Raw genomic sequence first — 23,584 nt, 5'->3', positions numbered from 1 at the left:
GCTAGAGCCCCAGAACCTAGTTACAGGTGGTTTAGAGCAGGTGTGGGTGCTGGAAACCAACCTGTGTTCTCTACAGAGGCAATAAGTGCCCGTAATTTCTGAGCCATCTCTCCAGGTATACGTTGCTCATTTCTTTCCATTTTTTTCTATTCATTTTTGACCAATGCTATTTGTATACATTTATGGGTACAACTAGCTTCTATTATGATGTACACATTACAGAATGATTGAAATTACTTAATTTCCATATCTTAGATATCACATTTTGATTTTTTGAATCCCAGAGCTCTGTGGTCCTCTCTGACTAAAGCTAAGGTTTTTTCATTTTTGTTTTCCAATCTATAGATTTAAATGCCTGCTATTTATTGCGCCGAATAGGTTGATCAATGACTTTCACAATTTTCAGAGTTGCTAAGAGGTATGCTTGACAAGTCAAAGCTTTTCTTTTTTTCTAGAAATCTATGGTACTGGAAACACATCCTCTCAGTTCTGCTCTCTGGATCTGGCATGGCAAGGGAGGAGACTCTGGGAAACTACATCTGAATTTCAATGTACTGCTTACTACAACACTTCAGACAGAACAGACATCAGCTTCTCCATACCCGTTCCTAACCAGAAGAGTAGATTAATAGACTAATAGACTAGATTAATAGACTAATTGGTGGATTAAAATAAAGGTCTACAAGAATCAATCACCTATCGAATAACAGGATTTAATGTATTTCAGATAGTACTAGTGTGGTAGACTTTTTTCCTTGTAAACTTTTTACATATCTTCTATTTCCAACCTCACGGCACTCAGTTAAGGTAGGTACATGGTTGTTTCTATATTACAGAGATGTTTGATTTTCTTGATGTCAATATTATTATGTGGTAGAACTATGACTGGATGTTGAAGTCCTGTTTTGAAAATAAGTCTTTTTTTTTATATACTCTACAATGAATGTACATAGTTTGTTAAAAATGTTAAGAGTTTAGTATGATTGTGTGTTCTATCCATGGTCACATACTTTTGTGAGGATTGTAAACTGTGACTTACCACAAGTAAAGTTGAAATTGGCCTTAAGTGACAGACATACATTGGACAGAACACATTACTTTTGAGATGGGATGTCACTGTGTTGCCCTGGTTAGTCTTGAATGTCTAGATTTAAGACGTCTTCCTGAGGCAAGCTCCTGAATAATATTCTTGAATAATATTCTGATCAACTGTGCTTAAGTAAAAGAATGTCCTTTTCTACTCCAGAGGAAGTTCTTGCAAATATATTCCTTGAGTTCCCCTTACCTGTTCATTGACCCTTTTGAAGAAGATGGCAAGAGTGAAGACAGCACTAAGAGGAGGCCCAATGTAGCTAGCAAGTGAGGAAATATAGTGGAAGAGCTGTCCATTCTGCGACGACTGGACCAGTGGGACCCACAGGATGCTGATAACAATCAGAATGATGCCAAATACCCTGCCAGAAAAACATCATGATTTAAACCTTAAACAAAAGTAGTATGTCCAGCTCCATAGTTCCTGACATGAATCTTCTGCTCTTCCATTGGATTTCCAAGGAAAGGCAAGCCGATTGACCTTGCATGAACCCATGTGGTGCCTGAAGAATATCAGGTAGTAAAAAAGTCAATGAATAAACCTTTCAAAATTAGCTGTAATTTTTTTTATTCATGAGATTAGCTATGTATTCATGAAATCGACTCAAATTGTAGCAATTGATGGGTACTTTTAAAGGAATGCATAAATTAGAAACAAACCTTAAATTACTTCTATCCATCACTAATAATTTATATGATAAATACGGCAGATTGTCCTTTTCCTTTTTTCCAGGTTAAGGGAAACTCAGTCAGTTTACAGAGACTAGAATGAAATTATCAAACACCTCAGATGTTGTGTGGAGTGGTAAGAAATGGGAATGTACCCTTCCTAACTCGAGTATTTCACCAGCTAAAATGAATTAGTTAAAATACTGTTAGGAGGTAAAAAGGTATCAGAGGTAGCTGTGGTCCATGGGAGACGAGTTGCTATTCGACACCCAGAGTCCTAAATGATTGTGAACAAGCAATTTACTAATTGTTGTAATTTCCTGAGAAAATGTGGTGGCTGTAGGGGTGTGTGTGTGTGGATGTGTCACCGAAAAACTATCAATGGACAAGTGTTTCAGCTTTATAAACTGCTCTAATCTCACAAGTATTGGGAAATCCAAACAGTCTCAGTGTGATGCCTCAAGGACTAGATTTGACTGCCCAACCTACCGCACATTGTTATCATTTGAAAAATAACTCACACCCTCTGTCTCTCCCTCTGCCTTGGTGCCTTCTGTCACATGTCCAAAACAATGAAATTTCCTGTTGTAAGTAAATGAGCCTGCTTCACTCCTCCTGGCTATCCCAGTAAGCTGGTGTTGTCTCCTCTGCCCTAATATGACTGTCTTGTTGACTAAAGTACTGCATCCTACTCATTCACTCTGTACGAGCAGATGCCCAGCAGAAGACAGATGCACACACGGGCCTGAAAGTATCTGGAAACTGATCCTGGGTAATGGAAATGTGACCCACTAGTAAGGTGATCCCATACTAGTGGGTCACATGAAGCTCATGGCAAGCAGGAGGGTAACAAGTATCGAGATAGGAAAATGATTTAAATATTAAATAAAAACATAGATTCATGAATGCTCATCCTACCAGAAGAATAGATTCATTATTGTTCTTCCCCAGAAAGCCAAAGGACTGCACACCACACCCATTTCAAACCATTTTAGGTAACTGTATACTTTGATACATCTTTTGATCCTGTTCTGAATTTATTCCCAGAACTTATGGCTGTAGGATAGAGAATGTAGTTGTTAATTATTTATTTCCCGCACAAAATCATAAATCTCATTAAGAAATTTAAAAAAAATCAATGGTTGGTTTTTTCATATCTTTGTTTTGAGAAATTGTAAGCTGTAGGCAGCATAGGCGGAAAACTTATTAACATAATGGCTGAAATGTTAACAGCATTTATGCCTATGAATTTGTGGGGTCTCCTTTCTCCCTAGGGGTCATTGGCCACTGGATGGCCAGCAAGGACAAAGGGAACAGAGATAGAGCATAGGGTGGACCAGACGGACACAGAGACCACTGAAATGAGATAAACCTATGCTTCCAGGAGTAGGGTACATATGGGCTTCTAGGGGTACTGGTGGAAACAGGTAATTGGTCATAATACAGTTCCCAATTACCATGTGGTGGGAAGCCAAAGCAGTACTTATGTGCCTAGTTATGCAGCACTGCACAAGGTCAGTCTTCAGATAAGGCCAGGCACCTGTCTGTGTTCAGGGATGCTCTCCAAAGAAAGTCAGACAGAGAGAGAGAAGCCCCATTGAGAAAGGGGGTTCTTCATTCTGCACTAAGCTCAGAGAGCCATCCAGTCATGGGAGACTTTGATCTTAATAGCAGGGTTCTCCAACATGAGTTTTTACTGAAACTATTCCACCCTGAGCCTCATGAAATCCAGGATCTCTGGAAGAGCAGTCAGTGCTCTTAACCTCTGAGCCATCTTTCCAGCCCCAAGAGTTCAGATTTTCAAATCAGAACTTAGCCATTTATTTGTGTTTCATTTCCTCCCTCTATGTTCTATACTTTAATTTTTAAAGCATTGTACAAAATGGCAGATAGATTTTGCCTGAAAATTAAGTGAAGAAGAGGATACCATGCTGGCTACTGTCTCTTGTTTCCTTCCATCTCATCATCTTCAAGGCCCCCAGTCTGCCCAGGATCTCCTAACTCTCCAGGCAGTCTCTTGGACTTTGTCTCTTCTTAAGGATCTGCCTCTGTCTAGAATAGTTCAATCTTTAGTGAATGCAGTTGTTAAACTTTTCTGTGTAACATGGACGAGGTAACTGACGGTTTTAGTATGTTACTCACAGAAACTGTTAAAGGAAAGACATTCAGCTATCAGACTTACAGTGTGAGGTATGGCCCACTAAACACAGACTGATGGCGATGGTGTAGGGATAATGATAAGGGGAAGGGATGAATCACAATCAGACAGTGGGAGTCTGAAAAACTAAACTACTTTGTTTAAAGCTATGGCTATAATTTTTGGGTCTGTGAAGAGAAAGGTCGAGTTGAATATCTCTTAATGATTCTTCCCCATTGTAGAAGTACATTTTTAGTTTCCCTGAATCTAAAGAGCAGGGCTCTGTCGTTCCTGTCTCTAGCCCTCTCCTCAGAGAGGTTCTAGGCAGAGACCAGGTTTCCTCACCGTCCAGCTATCATGAGCTCTCTCTCCGAAGCCTTCTTCCTTATCTTGGTGTACAGGTCCATGGTGAAGAGGGTGCTGGCACTGTTGAAGATGGAAGTCAGGGAGCTCATGAGAGAAGCCAACATGACCGACAGCATCAGGCCTCGTAAACCTGGGGTCAGAGGGAGCAAGCTTTGGTTAGATTGGATGTCATGGCTTATGAGTGATTTGCTATATCAAAGATCCAATAAAGGATAAAACACTTTTTTTTTTCTTTCATTTTTTTTTTGTTGTTGTTTTAGTTTGGTTTATTTTTTTGAGGCAGGGTTTCTCTGTGTAGCCCTGGCTGTCCTGGAACTCACTCTATATACCAGGCTGGCCTTTAACTCAGAAATCCACCTGCCTCTGCCTCCCAAATGCTGGGATTAAAGGCGTGCACCACCACTACCTAGCAATAAAATACTCAACTACAGAGTTATTACCTAATGCAACTATCAGCGTACACCACTGCTGAATTTTTCTTGAAGATCCAATCAGTGAATACATCATTACACAATAGAACAAGGTTTAATGAGATTCATCATATCTTAATGTAAAATATTTGGCAGTGAAATCCTTGTCTTTTAATCTGGGAGTTTAATTTTAAAAATACAAAGCTATCATGTGGGTGGTTAGCTTCTATGGCTTAAAATGAGCTTACGAAACGTAACTATCTGGATTTATAATGCAAACATATTCTGAGGCTCTTCCTCTGGTTTACCTTATTATTAGTTTAAGAGCTAAATATTACTTAAAGGTCACATTCTGGGAACTTTGTAAGAGAGGAAGAACCTGGTACCATCCTTCTTTGGAGAAGAAACTCTGGGCTTTGTGAACACTTTGAGAATCACAGAACTAGAGTCCTGGAAGATGATACTGCCAAGAAACCTTTATGGGCAAAGCTGAAAGATTTAATCATTGTGAGAGCTTCACACTTCTGCTCCTAACCCCTGTTAGTGATGGCTCCAGGCTTCCCAGTACAGTGTAAGATGACATGCATTCTACCTTGAGTTTGTGGGTTCCTTAATTTTGAATGACTTTGTTTATATCAAGGAGGAGAAACAGCACAGAAGTGTCCACCGAGACCCCAGACCACTTAGACTTTTCAGCTCTGTATGTGCTCTGTGTATGGTCCCCACATCAATGATCAATTTCTGAAATTCTAATAATCAGGACTTCACAGAGAAAGCTTGTTATCTAGACTGTAAATTTACAGTGAGTTCCGAGGTGTAGGGCAATCATGCTCACTTTGCTGGTAAATTGTAAGAGCCAAAGAAACACATGAGAAATGGTATATCCTTAGGTACAAAGCATGCAGATTGAGATAGTATTCTAAAGTCAAGGTAACAGTAAACTTCAAGCCTTCTATATTTTTGCATTTGTAGCATTACAACTTCTTCATTGGGTAACAAGTCATTTACATATTAACTGAACCAGAAGACATCGTTCACCATAAGCAGTGTTCTTCTAACAGAAATTAGGACATGTCTGCAATTTCCAGACCCAGCCATCATGTGACTGGTATACTGTGACTGATTCTCAAGAACTATCTGATAAGTAGGACTGAATTAATGGGAGGATTGCCAGAGAGTCTTCCCCAGTACATCCCCCATGTCCCTCACATCTCTCTAGACATCCTATGGATGTTTACCAACCATCAGGCATCAGCTCCAGGACCATGGTGGGGAAGGCATAGTTGGTGCAGCCGGCTGCAGTACCACACTGTTTCTCACACTCAGAAGGCACAACGCAGGCCACCTTATCTGAGGGGAGACACAATTAATTGGTCAGGACCCGACTAGGTACAATATGCAAGCAGGGGACAGAGGGAAGACACAAGGTCATAGATGGTAGAAGATATATTTGCCTAGAAATTGGAAGCCGAGCTTTGAACTTGATACACTTATACCTAGTTGGGAAAACACAGTGGATGTTGTATGATCAGATTAACACTACAAATGTGTCTTCCATTCCTCAGAAATGATTGGCCTAGTCTCCTTACCTTTCCCAGCCAAGAAAAAGTAATTCCTCAAGAAAAAAAATAATCAGTAGAAGTTATCCTCATCTGACTCAGAAATTAATTTTCCCCAAACACTGACAATTGATTCAGTTCGAAAGTTCTCTCAGAGACCAAGATATATGTGTGTGCCTCCAAGAGGTCTCTGTGGTGGTTGGAATATGCTTGACTTAGAAGTGGCGCTATGAGAATGTGTGGCCTTGTTGGAGTCACATGCGGCCTTGCTGGAGTGTATGTGGACTTTCTGGAGGGTGTGTGATCTTGCTGGAGTGTGTGTGGGCTTGCTGGAGTGTGTATGGGCTTGGTGACGTGGGTGTGGGCTTGCTGGAGTGGGTGTGACCTTGTCAGAGGAAGCATGTCACTGTGGGGACAGGCTTTGTGACCTTCCTAGCTGCCTGAAAGACAAGATGGAACAAGATGTAGAATTCTCATCTTCTCCAGCATCATGTCTGGCAGGACACTGCCATACTTCCTGCCTTGATAATAATGGACTGAACCTCTGAACCTGTAAGCCAGCCCCAAATAATGTTATTAGAGTTGCTTTGGTCATGGTGTATGTTCAAAGCAGTAAAACTTTAACTAAGACAGAAGTTGGTACCAGGGACTGGGGCATTGCTGTGCTAGGCCTGACCATGTTTCTGTTTGGAATAATGTAGATTTTGAGACTAGATTGGAAAGCAATAGAATGCTTTAAGTGGGACTTAGTGGGTCAACTTAGTAGGAATATGGAAGGCATTCATTGTTGTGGAGGGTGATTTGAACTCTGGAGATTGTTCTTATGATGTTTTGGTGAAGCTTCTTTCTTCCATGTGCCTTGTAGAGGAGGAAATCATCCTTCAAGAAGTGTTAGAAGCCTTGACTTCAGCTAGGAGGAGGGCCTCAAAGCCCACTCCCACAGTGACACACTTCCTCCAGCAAGGCCACACATACTCTAACAAGGCCACAATTCCCAATAGTGCTGCTCCCTGGGCCAAGCATATTCAAACCACCACAGTCAGCTATCACAGCCTTGCTCAGTTCCAGTTCATCATCCAGGGAACTCCTGGACTATCTTGTATCAAATCCACTCACAGGAACAGGATGTAAAATTTCAGAAGTCTGCTAGGAGACTGGCAGCATGTACAAAAGTGATGAAGAAGAGTGACAAATCTGCTGAATGTTCTCCTTCATACCCTTTTCTCGGAAGTGGCTCCCTCTGTTGGGGATTGATTCCAATGCTTTAAATTAATCAGGTCTCCCAAATCGAAAATCTCTCTTTCCAAATGCTGAAGGTCCTTATCCCCAATTGGTTTTTGATTGATCAATAAAGAGCCAATGGCTAATGGCTGGGCAGGTAGACCTTCAGATTTGTGTGGGCTAGGAACTAGGAGATAGAAAGAGAAGGATATCACCATGATTCGGGGGAGAAGGATGGGGCTTAAGTCCTGCAGGAGAGAAAGCCAACCAGCCATATAAGAATTCAGATAAGTGACCATAGGCCAGTTCCCTGATTAGGCCTAGGGTACATGGGAAGATTTAGGAGTCTCAGGTGTACCAGAGGGGAGTATCTGTCAGCAAGGGAAGTTTTAGGAGTACCCAGCCTTTGAGGTAGTCAGGGCATGTCAAAAATTACCTGACATGTGTGTGTGTGTGTGTGTTTCATTTGCAAATCCAGAGAGCTCTGGTAGGTGGGTGGGTGCGTGGGCGCATGGCCCTCCAGCAACACAAATCAGTCTAGCTAAAATTACCACTACATCCCTCCATCTTTCCTTCTAACCTATCAAAAAATTTTCAATCTTAAAATCCACAGACATCAAGTATACAAAAGAGGATTCATATATCCATGGCTTGCCTGTGTACAGAATCCGGCTAATCATCCCCGGCATCACCATGAGGAACATGGGCAGCAGCTTCAGGTAGCCACACATGATGCAGGCAGCCTTCACGTGGGACATGTTCTTGCCACTTAAGCAGAGCTGTACAATAACCTGCCAGGGAAACAGCATATTAGTGCAACAATCTGCTAGTGACTTTAAGGGGGGGTGAGAATACACTTTCAAGGCTTTATATTATATATAATAAGAAATCATATGGTTAGGCCTGAAGACATGGCTCAGTAGATGGAAAGCTCTTGAGACTCTTCATGCAGAGAACCAGGTTTCAGTTTCCAGTATAATTCCAGTTTTGGAAGAATCTAATACCATCTTTTGACCTCCATGGACACAAAGCACACAGATTGTGCACATACTTACCTGCACACAAAACACTCATATGTATAGAATAAAATTAAATTAAAAAAATCATTTTAAAAAGGTATTGTTAGTGGAAACCAATGGGCTTTATAGCAGCATCAGGATCTGTATTACTATTTAATTTACCTCTGTACATCTCCTGTTTCTCATCCCTAAAGTAGAAATATCTCTTGTAGGATATTCTCAATATTTCATATAATGTATACATGATCCTTGTACATAGAATATATACATCATCTATTATTGAAGCATGGTTGTCACACCCAGATTGCAGTACAGTAGAACAGCATGTTACTCAAGCCACTTCTGGTGCTGCCACAAGCTGTGTGCTCTTGTCTTGAACATTGTACATAGATATCCTCAACATCTTCCTTGTTATTATCAGGTAATTTCCTTCTAGGTGGTCAAGACAGTTTCCATGAAAATGCTGTAATTAGGAAACCATTACAGTTGAACAGTGAGACATTCATTTCTAGAATTCTTTGGAGTATCCTGAAAACTCATCTAGTTAGGAAGTGAAAGTGATAGAATTGGTGTGGTCCTGAGGAGAGGGATGTGATGGAGACATCCCATTTAGGGCCAAGTGTTCCAAGGTCTCTTACTCTATGCACAATGTCTGGCTGTGGTCTCTGTATTCCCATCTGCTTCAGGAGGAAGCTTCTGAGGATGGGTGTGAGAGACACTGATGTATGAGTGTAGCAGAATGTTGTCAGGAGTCATATTATTGCTAGAATTTTTCTTTTTTCTTTTTTCCCCTTTTTTCTTTTACTTTTTTTGAGACAGGGTTTCTCTGTATAGCCCTGGCTATCCTGCAACTCACTCTGTAGACCAGGCTGGCTTTGAACTCACAAATCCTCCTGCCTCTGCCTCCCAAGTGCTGGGATTAAAGGCATGTGCAACCATTGCCTGGCTAGATTTTTTTTTCTTTTTTCTTCTTTATTTTAGTTTTAGCAGAACAGTAGTATTTGGCTTTACCCCAGGTCCCTGGATGGTCTAGTCTTAGGTTCTTGGCCACCCAACCATTGCTGGCTGTTGGTTCCTTCTCATGGCATCAGCCTTAAATCAGATCTTGCTTGGTTACTTTCCCAAGCTTTGTTCTACTGTTGCACCAGCAGATCTTGTAGGCAGATGACCATGATAGAGCAAAGGGTTTGCAGCTAGGTTGATATTTACTTTCTCCTCTGATATTGTTCCTATCATGAATATTAGTTTATAGAAGTGAAGGCTTTAGTAAGTCACCAGCTCACCTTCTCTGTTCAATGAGTTGTATAGGTGTTGTCATCAACAATAGGCTCTTACTGTCAGTTTGTGTAGAACAACCCGTAACCTTGGTCATAGCCTGGGTTGTTTGTGGGTTCCCATAAAGACTTGTACCATTCCTAATTTGCTTTTATTGTTTCCTGTTTGAGGTTTAAGATATTTGCTCTGGGCCGGGCAGTGGTGGCGCACGCCTTTAATCCCAGCACTTGGGAGGCAGAGGCAGGCGGATTTCTGAGTTCAAGAGTTCGAGGCTAGCCTGGTCTACAGAGTGAGTTCCAGGACAGCCAGGGCTACACAGAGAAACCCTGTCTCGAAAAAAAACAAAAAAAAAACAAACAAACAAACAAAAAAAGATATTTGCTCTGTGCTCCCAACTCTGTATGCCTGCCTGCTACCATGCTTCCCAGTAGTGATGGTGAAGGACTGTTACTCCCCTGGATCCACAAATCCCACTATGTCTGTCCTTCTAGAAGCTGTCTTAGTTATGATGATCACAGCGACACAGTAATACATGGTTAAATGAGAGACATCGGAAAACGTGCAGAAGAATGTTTTGAAAGGCAAGAGAAAAGAGTGAGAGCTAGAGAAAGGAAAGAGAAAAAAAAATAAGAAAAGATTTTGAGTCAAAGGAGTTCCAAATAAATTCAAAAAATGGAAGAAAGGGAACAATAACAAACTCAAAACATGAAAACATTTCTAAAAGACAATGTTGCAAACTCACAATCCCACTAAACCTAGAGCATGATAGAAAAGGGAGCAAGCAGTGCAACAAACAAAAATTAAACTACAGAGAAAAAGAAACCCCAGCAATAAAATTGCATAAAATAAACTAGATGAATATATGAAGAGTGAAAAATCTTTTAAAATTACAATAAGATTAAAATTCTAGTATGAGTGCAGGACAGAGAGGCGGGAGGGGGAAGGAAGGAGGGAGAGAGAGGAGAGAATATGAGTCTTCAATAGTCAAAAGAAACAGTGGAGAGAAAGCATTCTGGGGCAGGTAGGGAGGCAAGATCAGGAAAAGTATAACATTTGTCTTTTCTATGATTTATGATGTTGCAGAACCTAGAGCTGTATACATGGGCTGGACTGAGTGTAGCAGATGTGCAGCTTGGTCTTTATGTGGGTCCTGCTACAACTGGAGCAGGGAGTGTCCCTCACTCTGTTGCTATCTCTGGATCCTGTTCTCCTAATTGAGCTGTCTTGTCTGGTCTCAGTCGGAAAGGATGTGCCTAGTCTGGCAGTGACTTGAAGTGTTAGGGAGGGTTGGTACCTAGGGTGGAGGACCTCCTGCTTCTCAGAGGGGAAGGGATGGGAGCATGGAGAAGGGGCTGTCTTAGGGGGAACTGGGAGGAGGTGGGTGTGATCCGGGTGTAAAGTGAATAAATAAATTAATAAAAACAAACAAATAAACAAACAAAACCAAAGAATCTAGAGCTGTTTACTTTCCAGGTTTTCCCCTTTACATACCTCCGCCCTCTGCTGACCGCACTTAGCTTTGCAGTCTGTAGGCTGAGCAAGATCTCACACCTCTGTGAGATCCTACCCTACTTCTAATTTTGAGCCATGTCTCTGTAAGACATATATTTAAACCTACGGTCTTCATATGAGAGACAACATATTTGGCCTTCTGAGTCTGGGTTATTTTGCTCCATATTGTGAAGAAATCAGCTTAGGAACTTTGAAACATTTGTCTCTCTGGAAGAGAGAGGCTAATTAACATTCCTCAGACCACAGGGGGTTGGAATGGACCTGCAGGTAAGGGAGGCCCAGAGCACATGGATATATTCCACAGGACACACTATTGGCCACCCACAGACAAGGAAAGTTCTTGCCACCTCATTCCCTAAAGACCAATCAGTTTAAAAGTCGCACTGTTCTGCCAATCATAATATGCCTAGTGGCTGTTTTTCTATGCTACCCCAAAAAACTGTATAAAAATTGACCAAACGAGCTGCCCTGCGTAGTCACCTCTCCTTTTGGATGCAGGATGATCCCAGCATGCTGGAACAATAAAATTCCTCTTGCTTTTGCATCGATCCCCAGCTCTGTGTTGTTCACTCAGGGGGTCCCCAGTAAGCTAAGGCTTGTCAGAGTCTTACAATTCAGTTTATAAATCTACTTTCCTGAAAGTGACAATTTCATTCATAAAAGTGGAATAAAACTTCATTGCATGTATACAGGACATTTTCTTCCTCTAAGCATATACTGGTGCATGTCTAGGTAGATTCTATAACTACCTATAAGTATAACTATATACTATAACTATAGTGAACAGTGCGGTAGTAAATCCAAATGTGCAAATACTGACTACTGGTCTACTGACTTTGGGTCTGCACACACACCTGGTGGTCAATATGATATTTGCAGCTTTTTGAGAAAGCTCTATACTTATTTTTGTGGTGAATTAATTTACAGTCTCAACACCAGTTTATAAGGGCTATTTCCCCTGCCACTCCAAGGGTCATCTCCAGGACATATTGTTTTCCTGGTGAGAGTCATTCTGATCGTGAGGTGATAGAAAATTACATTTCCCTGACAGTTAAGAATATTCAACTTTAGCTGGGCGGTGGTGGCGCATGCCTTTAATCCCAGCACTTGGGAGGCAGAGGCAGGTGGATTTCTGAGTTCAAGGCCAGCCTGGTCTACAGAGTGAGTTCCAGGAGAGCCAGGGCTACACAGAGAAACCCTGTCTCGAAAAACCAAACCAAAAAGAAAAAAAAGAGAAAAAAAAGATTATTCAACTTTTTCACACAATATAGATGAGAACAATATATATATTTATATATTGTTCATCTGTGTTTCTTATTTTGAGAACTTATTTACCTACTTGTGATTTTGTTACTTTGGAGTATTGTTTGCTCACTTGGCTTATTTTTATTTTATTTTTTTTCTTTGTATATTTTAGGTATCAATCCCCCTGTCAGAATAATTTGCAAAGATTTTCTCTTGTTATATCTTATATTTCCTCACTATGGCAATTGTTTCTTGCTGTGAAAAGAGCCTTTTAATGTAATGCAGTCTTATCTATCAATTCTTGCTTTTATTTCCTGGACTACTGCAGACCCATTAGACAATGGTTCTCAACCTGTGGTTCTCACGATCCCTCAGTCAACCTCTCTCCAAAATGATTTACATCATGATTCATAAGAGTAGCAAAATTACAGTTAGGAAACATCAATAAAAATAATTTTATGGTTGGGAGGTTGGTCACTCTAACATGAGGAATTGTATTAAAGAGTTGCAGTGTTAGGAAGGTTTGGAATCTCTGCCCTAGAAAGTACGTATTATCTATATTTTGACAATATATAAAATTTCCCTACATTTTTCTTTAGGAGTTTTCAGGCTGTTGTTTTTGAAGGATTTACCAGAACTGTGGTGCTGGGAGTCAAATCCAGGAAATTACCTGCTGTTCTGGAAAGCCTAGTCAGTGCAAGGTTAAGAAAGGATGTTCATGGATCTCAGGTCCCAAGAACTCAAAGAACATCTGTTATTTCCTGGGAGCCGGTTATGTCAGTGTGCTGGTGTTGGACAATGAGAATATGACAGTGGGATGGTCTTAGACAAGGAGGATTCAATCGTGGGATAGCCCTAAGCAGTGACCCTTGCCTAAACGTCCCATTTTTTTGTGTCTTTATAACCTGCCCCTGAAATTATAGTTTCAGAGCTTGATCAGAACCCCAGACTTGCTCTCATCCTTTGTGTCTCTTGTCCCTTCATTCTTTTGTCCCCTTTCCTAGGTCTCATCCAGTTCCCACAGGCCAGGGCAGTTGGCCCCTGATGTGTGGCCTTTGGGTCAGGGTCCAATCAAATGTTGCTCCCACATAAACATCCCTCAGGCATAGGATGGACGCTTCACCTTAAAGGAGAGTGAAGAGAGAAGATCTGCATTGTGATTGCCACAGAGTCGCCAGCCTGTGGGATTGATCTGGTTAAGGTAAGTAGAGTAATGCAATCACTGGGACAAACATTAAGCAAACATGATTTGCTCTTAAAGGATCTCAAAAAGTCCCTCAAGACACAAAGATGAAGAGTTAAGAAAAAGGATCTTAAAAAATTCTTTAATTTCATTGGTGATGTTTCCCCAAGAGGAGACTATTGATGAAAAAACGGTATACCTCCTAAGGAGGAAATAAAAAGTTAAATCTTGAAGATGAGAAAGAGAAAGGGCTAAAGCAGCTGTCCACTCTCTGGCCGTGTTAACAAAAGAAAAGGAAAAGACTATTTTAGAGCCCTCCTGGGAGCAGGCGAAAATCAGAAGATGTCCTGCATTTTCTCTGGCTTCTACTGGAGAGATCCTTAGTTCTGCTCTTTCTGTCTATTGTTTGTCCTCAGCGCACCAATCTGTCCATGTGTATCAATTTTCTGGTTTTTGTTTCATCATTTGAATGATTGTTGTTCTACGTTTCATGTTCAAAAAAAATGATTGAACAAGGTGCTTTTCTCTTGAAATTCCTACTAGAAAAATTTAGAAAATTTTGTTTGGATAAAATATATAAGACGTACATCTACCTCATTTTTGTTTCTGACTTTTTTTAAAAGTATAAATATGTTCTGCATGTCTTGGTTATAGATCATTGGCCTATAAGTTATTGGGTATGATTAAAAAATTGCAACTTTGGTAACAGACAGTTGGCTTAAAACTGGTAACTCAGGATTGAAGTCATTCAGAAACCAGATGTATAAAGGATAGGATTTAAAACAATGTCCAATGTCTCTTTAATGAGATACCAAAAGCTGCACTGTCATACATTCATATATAAGAACTGGCAGCCAAACTTTGTAAGAATGCACTTGGTGTTGATGTTAGAGAAAATGGATTGTTTGCATTTTTAAAAATTGGTTTTGTTTCCAAAAATTATGTATATTCTCTAATATTACAAAATAAAAATAAAAATATAGTTAAACTGCCAATGTTCCATTGGCTGCAGTTGGCAGTTCAATCGTGAGCTCGAGAATTTTTGACTCACTCATGTTTATGGTTGAAATGAAGATTGAGCAGGTGATGATTGCAAGAGTAATAAAAGAGTAAAAACAGCTGTAGCACAGTATAGCCCTGCTGCCACTTTTACAGCATTATTAGATACAATGGTAAGGTCAAATTTAGGCCCCCAAGATTTAAAAGGAGATCTCAGTGGGAGTTTTACCTGCTATCAAACAAGGCCTTGATGACTCATTTTAGAATAGGCTGCTAAAAGGACTGGAAGAATTTTTAGAGATCCTCAGGCAGTAATTCCTTTTGTTCCACAATTTGCTAACTACAGTCCAAGCCATGCTTTTACAGCACTGAGGTGATAAGGAATGGTCTATGTATGGAGGCATAAGTCATTTTAGGAAAGACTGTCCAAAAAATAGAGGCATAGACAGACAGCAGAATCACTCCTCTGGAATCTGTCCTTAGTGCAGAAAGGATAATCATTGGGCTAGGTGTCAGGAAATAGGCCCAGATTAAGAACATTTACATTTGAGTTAAGAAAAAGTTCAGAGTGAGCTCAGCAGAAGCTTTTGTGACATTCCTTTTGTCATGGCCACCCTGACTAGCCCATAGAAAGGTGTTTTCTGGATTTTATTTATTGCCTTGTTTTTCCTTGGAGAGGAAAGGTCAGCCTTAGACTCAAAGACATTCACAACAGACAGTTTATGGGCCAGGAGTTACAGATAATGATTATGCTGGAGAAATTAAAATTATACCTGCTTCCCTCCATGGCATTATAGCTGTGCCTGCTAACAAAAGAATTGCTCTAAGAGTAAGAGAGGACAAGATTGGCCTTCAGCTTGGCCTTTATCTGATACCCTCACTCAGCTACTAGGGATTGGTTATTCAATTAATCCAAAACTAAGTTCAAACTTAAGATTTATGAAACTTGTGGGGCATTACAGCCTGACTTACCTACTCCAGATGCCATTCCGTGAAATTCATAAAGAATTATTATAGATTTAGAAGAGTGTTTTTATACCATTCCTTTACATCCTGGTGAAGGTGGGAGGTTTGCATTCAGTAAGTTTGCTTGTAATTTTTGAGAACCCATGAAGTAATATCACTAGAAAGTTTTGCCTCAAGGAATGGCTAGTAGCCTTACATTATATACAAAATTTGTTGTTGCTTTAATGCAAGAAGTTAAGAGTTTGAATTTTTCAGTGTATATTATTCATTGTATGGTATTTTATTAGTTGATCTCTCTGAAGGAGATTTAATGCAAGCCTTCACACTCATACAATGAGCTTTAAATTTTTGGTGAATGCTTGTTGCTCTGTTAAATATTCAAAGGCAGAAAATATTTACAGACAGTTCACCTAATGGGAAGACAGTATATATAATTGGATCACATGTTCATTTTCTTAAGTTTCCTCCTGCTTCAGCACAAATAATTGAATTATGTGCTGTACCTACTGTTTGAAATGCTGAAAAATCAAGCTTTCAACTTGTATACTCATAGCCAGTATATAGCTCAAGGTTTATAATTGCTTGAAATTGTTCCTTTTTAAGATATTGCTAATTCTGAAATTTTACAAACACAGCTTAATTCAAGAAACATGTACTTTTCCTTAACTTTATAAGACATTTAAGAGCTCATACTGGATTTCCTGGACCCCAGGGCAATGCCACAGCAGATTTGTATACCATGCAGATTATAAGCCTTACAGAAACAATTGGCCATACAATCTCATTCTTTACATCATCAAAATAATAATAGCTTGAGAAAATAATTTGTTATTTCTAGAGAGTGTGCAAGTCAAACTGCAAAAACTTGTTCTCTGTATCCTCAATTTTTTCATAATAATGTTAATCCTTGAGGATTTATACCTAATCAATTATGGCAAGTGGATGTTACTCATTTCTGATTTTGGAAAATTAAAACATGTACGTGTGATTTGACACCTTTTCAGGCTTTCTAGTTACAACTGCTTTAACAAGAGAAGCAACTAAAAATGTAATTAGTTATTGCCTACATTATATTTCTATGCTTGGCATTCCATGTCAGATTAAGATAGATAATGAAACTGGCTACTTCAGTAAGACATTTGAGATGTTTTGTTGACAAGATTCCTTATAATCCTCAAGGACAAGGTATTGTGAAATAGGTATCATAGAACTTTAAAATAATATCTTCATAACTATCTGAGTGTGGGAGGAGCAGCTACTGGTGCTTCTGCCCTGGTTTTGCAAGGAACTCTAAAAATTGGCTTTTAAAAAACAAAAGAGGAGGAATTATACCCCCAGAAGGGGGTCTCCAAAAAATATTCTCCATCATGCCTTATTTGTTCTGAATTTTCTAAATCTGGATGCTCACAGCAAATCTGCTACTGATCACCTCTGGCATCCTGAGACTAATTAAAAATTATGCCACAGTTATGTGGAAGGACCCTCTTACCTTTAAATGGAACAGCCCAGACCCAGTTCTCACATGGGGCCGAGGATCTGTCTGACACCAAAGAAGGCATGGCTAGATGGCTGCCAGAAAGATTAGTGAAACAAACAGATACCTCCACAAAGCCAGATCCAGTTGTAGATGAAATGGATAACAATTGAGATCCAGGGAAGAGAGATCTCCCTGAGAATGTTCTTCTTTTTTCCTTTCTAGATAAAAATGAGCCACCCATGGTGTTTACTGTTGGAGGTTCTGATCCTGATGCTGGCCTCAGGACTTGTACTACTCAGAACTTCAATGGGTCATTGACAAGGACATCGAACAGCTAGAGACTGGCATCACTACTCTGGAAAAATCGCTCGTCTGCTTTTCCTTCAATGGGGGGGGGGTGTCTCTGTGCCACCCTCAAAGAGGAATGCTGTTTTTATACTGACCACACTGGGGTAGTTAAAGATAGTGTGGCCAAGATCAAAGAGACATTAGAATGGCGAAAGAAACATCAAGAACAAGAAAAACTGTTTTCTGCCTCTCCTTGGATTACCACCCTTCTCCCTTCCATCCTGGGCCCTGTGGTCAGTCCCCTTCTCCTTTAGGCTTTCGGCCTTTAACAGACTCACTGGCTTTATAAAACAACAAATTGACTCCATGGCACCTAAACCTCTACACGTACATTATCAAAGACTTGATCTGGCTGACAGAGGCTTGGCTGAGCCTTGCAATGACAGATCTCTTTTAGGAGCTGCATAGAACTTAGATCTGTGCACGTTGGTTTGGCATGGCATGGACATTACATGGGTACATGCAAGGGGTGCATGATGAAGTACTGCAGGGAAAATACCCAAATTGTCCACTTCTGAGTCCCCCAAAAAGCAAACCTGATTTCATAGAGGTTGGTGTTGATTTCTTGTGTCTCAAAGCAGCCAACTAGGACCCCCGATATCCTAAGTGGCCCATGAGACAAATAACTCCTCCTCAAAAAAGTCACCATTTTGAACAATACTGGGAGGGTCAGGTTAATATTTCCCCCCTCTGGTTAATGCCCACTCATCCGTTGATGAGATTTCATAATGTCCACATTTGCCTGCCAGCCTTGTTTAAAATTGTTAAAAGAGAGGAGATGCTGGGAGCAAATCCCAAGAAATTACCTGCTGTTCTGGAAAGCCTAGTCAGTGCAAGGTTAAGAAAGGACGTTCATGGATCTCAGGTCCCAGGAACACAAAGGACATCTGATATTTCCTGGGAGCTAGCTATGACAGTGGGATGCTCTTGGGCAATAACGATATGACAGTGGGCTGGTCTTGAGCAATAGGATATGACAGTGGGCTGGCCTCAGACAAGGAGGATTCAATCATGGGATAGCCCTGAGCAATGACCCTTGCCTAAACTTCCCGTTTTGCTGTGTCTTCATAACCTGCCCCTGAAATTATAGTTTCAGAGCTTGATCAGAACCCCAGACTTGTTCTCATCCTTTGTGTCTCTTGTCCCTTCATTCTTTTCCCCTTTCCCTAGAGTCTCATCAAATCCCTGCAGGCCGGAGCACTGTGGGATCAATAATCTACCAGAGTAAGAGATTCTACTTCTATCCTATCTCTGTAAACAAAATAGCAAGACTTCACACTGTGATTTCTTAGAAACTACTAAGAACAAAAACCAGTGAGTGTTACAAAGAGCCCTGGGGCACCTGGAATGAAAGGTGGGGGTGGGGGGCAGCTCCCATCTGAGAACAGTCCACAGAAATCTAAAGACACAACTCCTTTGTTTATGATATTCTTGGTTGATTTAATATGTTTGAATACAAAAATTTTACTTTCTTCTGCTTTGCAGGCGTTTCATTAAAAAAAAAAATCAGTTTGGCCTCAGAGGGTTCCCATCATGTGTGGAAAGCTTCTTTGCAGCTTTCAGTATTTTGTCTTTGCATTTAAGTTTTGACAGTTGATCAAAACATGTCTTCCTGTGAACATCTTTTGAATCATCCTGTTAGCTGCTCAGTTAGCTTTCAGGCTTTGCATTTCTGGTTCCTTTCCCAGACTTGAGAAGTTTCCATCTCTATTTCTCTGAATGGTTTTCTTCCCCGCAAGGTTGTTATTTCTTTCTGCTTGGTGTATCTGCTGCTGAATTCTTCCATTGACTTTTTAGTTCAATTATGCCTCCTTCCCCTAAATAACTTGTTACTTTTAAATATCTTGTGAACTTCCCAGTCTGTCAATTATTGGCTTTCTCTCCTCCCTGAGTTGGGTTGTGAGCATCCTTTTTGAATACTACGTTAGATAAATCTCATATCTCCATTTCAATATGGAGAGTTTATGGAGATTTTACTTCTGTCAGTTGGAATCGATTTTCCAGTTTCTACATTTTTTTTCCAATCCCTATGTGCATTTCTGTGTATTAAAAAAGGAGTCGGGTCTCCAGATTTCTGTAAACTGTTCTTGGGTGGGAGTCCCCCCCCCACCTTTAATTCCAGGTGTTCTCCTGGGCTCTTTGTAAGACCCACTGTTTTTGTTCTTAGCAGCTTCTACGAGATCACAGTGTGAAGTCTTGCTATTTTGTTTACAGAGATAGAATAGAAGTGGAATCTCCTAGTCTGGTATATGATTGATACCAAAGCTCTGTTTAAAAAAAAAAAATACTTCTAGGGTGTTCCACCAATCTGCAGATGTTTTGATACATAACAAGTAGTGATTGCCAAGAAACTTTAAGGTAAAAGTAAGAATTGTTAATAGAAAAGAGAAAACCACACATATATAAGTACACACATGCATGTAGACATACACATACACACACAGAGAGAGCCAAAACATGTGTGCCCGTGTGTGTGATAGCAAATAATTACTTTCATATAATGACAAATACTATTGACTGAATGCTCTAAAATTGTGATCAAGAGCTGCAGAAAGGTCAGGACAATAGAAGATCAGGAACTGAAGAAAGCTCAATTCTCAATTAAGAGAAAAATGCTAAAACTAGAAAGTCTAAAGAGAGAAATATAAACCTTTGCATCATTTGGGGGCCAATTAAGTTTAAGATCCTGATTTGATGTGTGATACACTTGGTGAGTAGCTATTTCTATTGCTGTCAAAATTATATCAGTTCTGATGTATCACGAAATATACCAAACACAGTGGTTTAGAGACTAGAAAAGAAGTCTTTAAAAAACTTAAATGAAAGAGCTGAATGTGTCTCTGAGGGGAGAAAACATAATGTGGTAAGGAGGGAACAAGACATCTGTTTTCTACAAGACAAGACATAGAAAAGTATCTGACACTTTAAATATTGTCAATGTGCACAAAATAGAAAAAGCTAGATGGTTTTGCATCAAACAAAAAAATAAAAATAAACACAGTCACACCTGCAAATGTCTATGCTCACCTGATCTGCACACCAGTACCTGATGGATAAAATCGTCATTCCAAACATCAGTGCTGGCCATGGGATGTCTCCAGTGATAGGATCTCGGAAGATGTGGAAGGAGTCTGGCTGAGGAGTGTAGCACTTGGGGCTGATCGTCAGGTTGTCCCCCTCGACTATAGAGGGGATGGCATTCATGTACTTCTCTGTAAAGCTCTCATAGCCTCCGACTTCAGCAAATGCTAGAAAGGCAGCAGATAGAAATGTGTGAGGATTTCCAACAGCGCATGCTCACGAGCACTCCACTGCAGTGAAGGTACTTGAGTGCTTCCTGTTAGCATGGTCACATCTTCGGTGCTTTCCCCAATGGTGGATACATGCCTGTGGGATCATCCATGATAGAATACTGGCTTCTACTGAGTATTCAAAGAAAATAATTCCTTAATATTGGTTCTTTCTTATTTCTTATGTAAATCACCTAACAAAGCAATGAACTCATACATAAAAAATTTATGCAGCTCAATTAAGGTTGCCACTTAATAACATTTGCCCAGTACCAAACTCTACAAACCTCACTAGACATTTCACAGTTACAAAATGAACATTTAGAAGCAACGGAACTTTTTTATGCTTTTACACTCTCTCCGTCAATTACACTTTTACTCAACACACACACACACAGATGGGCACGCACACACACAAACATGCACACACATGTGCACACACATGTGCATACACATTCACACACACACACTCATACACACACTCACACACTGATACATAGACACCTGCACACACAAACAGGTACGCATATGTACATATAAACATACACACACTCAAAATCATGCCGGCTGAAACCAGAAGAAGGTATCTTTCTATCCTTCATGACTGCGTTCTGTACTTCCTATCACTGATGTCACACCTTTCTCCATCACGTTTCTATGTTACACTCTACCCACATTTACAGTGTTTCCATATATACATGTGTACATCGCAGGCTAGGATCTTCACCAAAGGAGAATGTGTGATGCTTGTTTCCCGTTTGATTTTTGGAGGTTCGAGTCACTTTGCTTAGTGTCATACTTTCTGTGGCCACTCACTTTTCTGCAAACGTCCTGGTGAAGTAGGAGAACAGACATAAATGGCTTCCATTTGAATCCTGAAGCCCTAGTGATATATGTTTCATTGTAGTCAGGTTTTCCACTTCAAAACCAAGTAGGAGATGCAATTTTATATGAACAACTGTGAAGAGGGGGGAAACAGAGGTCTCTGGATTAGGATGGAAAGGAGAGTGGGGGAAGGGGGAGAGACAGAGACAGGGACACATAAAGAGTGACATACTGACACAGAGAGAGAGAGAGAGAGACAGAGACAGAGACAGAAAGACAGAGAGACAGAGAAAGACACACAGAGGAAGAGAGAAGTGAAAGTGGGGAGGGGAGAGAGAGACACACACAGAGGGAGATAGAGAGACACACAGAGGGATAGCCATACACACACAGAAAGAGAAACACACACACACACACACACACACACACACAGAGGTTGGATGGTAAAAACCATGCCAGGAAATCAAGACTTGAGCACACACCTAAGACTTAGGTGACTCCCTGTTCCCTTCCAGACTCTTGACCTGGAACACAAGCTATGCTTCTCACATAAAAGAAACGTGTCTGGGCTGGAGAGATGGTTCAGCAGTTAAGAGCACTCACTTCCCTGCCGGAGGTCCTGAGTTCAATTCCCACCAACCACATGGTGGCTCACAACCATCTGTAATGGGATCCAATGCTCTCTTTTGGTGTGTCTGAAGATAGCTTCAGTGTACTCATATAAATAAAAAAATTTAGAGACACACACACAGAGAGAGAGAGAGAGAGAGAGAGAGAGAGAGAGAGAGAGAGAGAGGTGTCCCATGGTCACATAGGTCCAAAACAGTTCTCCATGCTAATGAGGTGCCTAGAGGCCCAGAGGGCTTAGCCAATAAGCTTCCTTTCCCAGACATTCCTCCCTGTAAAAGATATTTAGTCACAGGTCTACCCTGAGAAGTAGGTATGGAACGTTATGCATCCATTTCCCACCATGAACAGACAATAAACTGTTTAGAACTATGGACTGTGCCATGGAGGAGGCATTCAGCTACAGAATCACAGCTCAATTCTCCTGTAGAAGGTCTCTCTGCACTCCCAGACACAGCTACCTCCAAGTCTGCCTCCGCCAAGCTAAGGACAATCACTGCTGGGACAAACTGGAGCTTCCTTTACTCCTGGACAGCTAGATGCTGTCGCCAGCCCACAGCCCCCAACTCTGTTCTTGGCTCTTCCATGACCCACAGCAGTGCTTGGATGTCCAAGAGTCAGAGAATCCAACAGCTCTGGGCCTCTTCACAGGCCAGGGACTCCAGAACCAGCTCTAGCTTTTCCACATCTCAGGCTGTGCTTTCATATCCCCAGAACAGTGTCTCAGCATTTCCCTACAGCCTTGTACCCGCCTGGGCAAGGCGTGGGCTAAGTGTAGTGTTCTGGCTCCCTAATTGGCCAATCCCAGTGGTGGAGTAGATGCAAGACACCTCCGCCTCCCCCCAGAGAGAGAAAGAGAGACAGAGACAGACAGAGAGAGAGAGAGAGAGAGAGAGAGAGAGAGAGAGAGAGAGCAAAGATATTGGGAAAATACAGATACAGTTTACCCATGGACTCAATCTAGACTCATTAGTGAGTAGAGTTCCAGTCCAACCTTACAGAAATCCTGGAGTCTTCAGAGCTACTAGCAACTAGAAATATTTTTGTTCTCCCATAGCACAATGTCTGGAAGCTATTTGGAGATAATTCTGAGTCTGCAGCTTTAAGAATCAAAATCCTGAGCACTGGTGGAGCTTTTGGGATTCTTCCTCCCACTGGGTTGTCTCATTCAGCTTTAATCACAGCAACTTAATATGTCATGTTTGCTTGATATCATCCCTGGGTGGCCTGCCCTTTACTCAAGGAGAGTGGTTGGGGGCCAGGAGAGGGGGATAGAGGGAGAGGAGGGAGGAGAAACTGTGGTTGGGATGTAATATATGAGTGACAGCAGACAGAGAGAGAGAGAGAGAGACAGAGAGACAGAG

At 40.9% G+C, this 23,584-nt stretch overlaps 1 protein-coding gene across 1 annotated transcript in view; it reads right to left on the bottom strand.

Annotated features, from left to right (window-relative positions):
- Positions 1-23,584, bottom strand: part of LOC114626547 (solute carrier family 5 member 4-like) — a 197,771-nt gene that overhangs the window by 153,501 nt on the left and 20,686 nt on the right. The window contains exon 8 of the mRNA XM_028773976.1: positions 20,599-20,726. Within this exon, the coding sequence (XP_028629809.1) occupies positions 20,599-20,726 (128 nt within the window). The remainder of the gene's footprint in view (positions 1-20,598; positions 20,727-23,584) is intronic.

The sequence above is a fragment of the Grammomys surdaster genome, unplaced genomic scaffold (assembly GCF_004785775.1).
Source record: "Grammomys surdaster isolate TR1022 unplaced genomic scaffold, NIH_TR_1.0 237, whole genome shotgun sequence".
Classification (NCBI taxonomy): domain Eukaryota; kingdom Metazoa; phylum Chordata; class Mammalia; order Rodentia; family Muridae; genus Grammomys; species Grammomys surdaster.
This window is presented reverse-complemented; position numbering and strand designations above follow the sequence as displayed.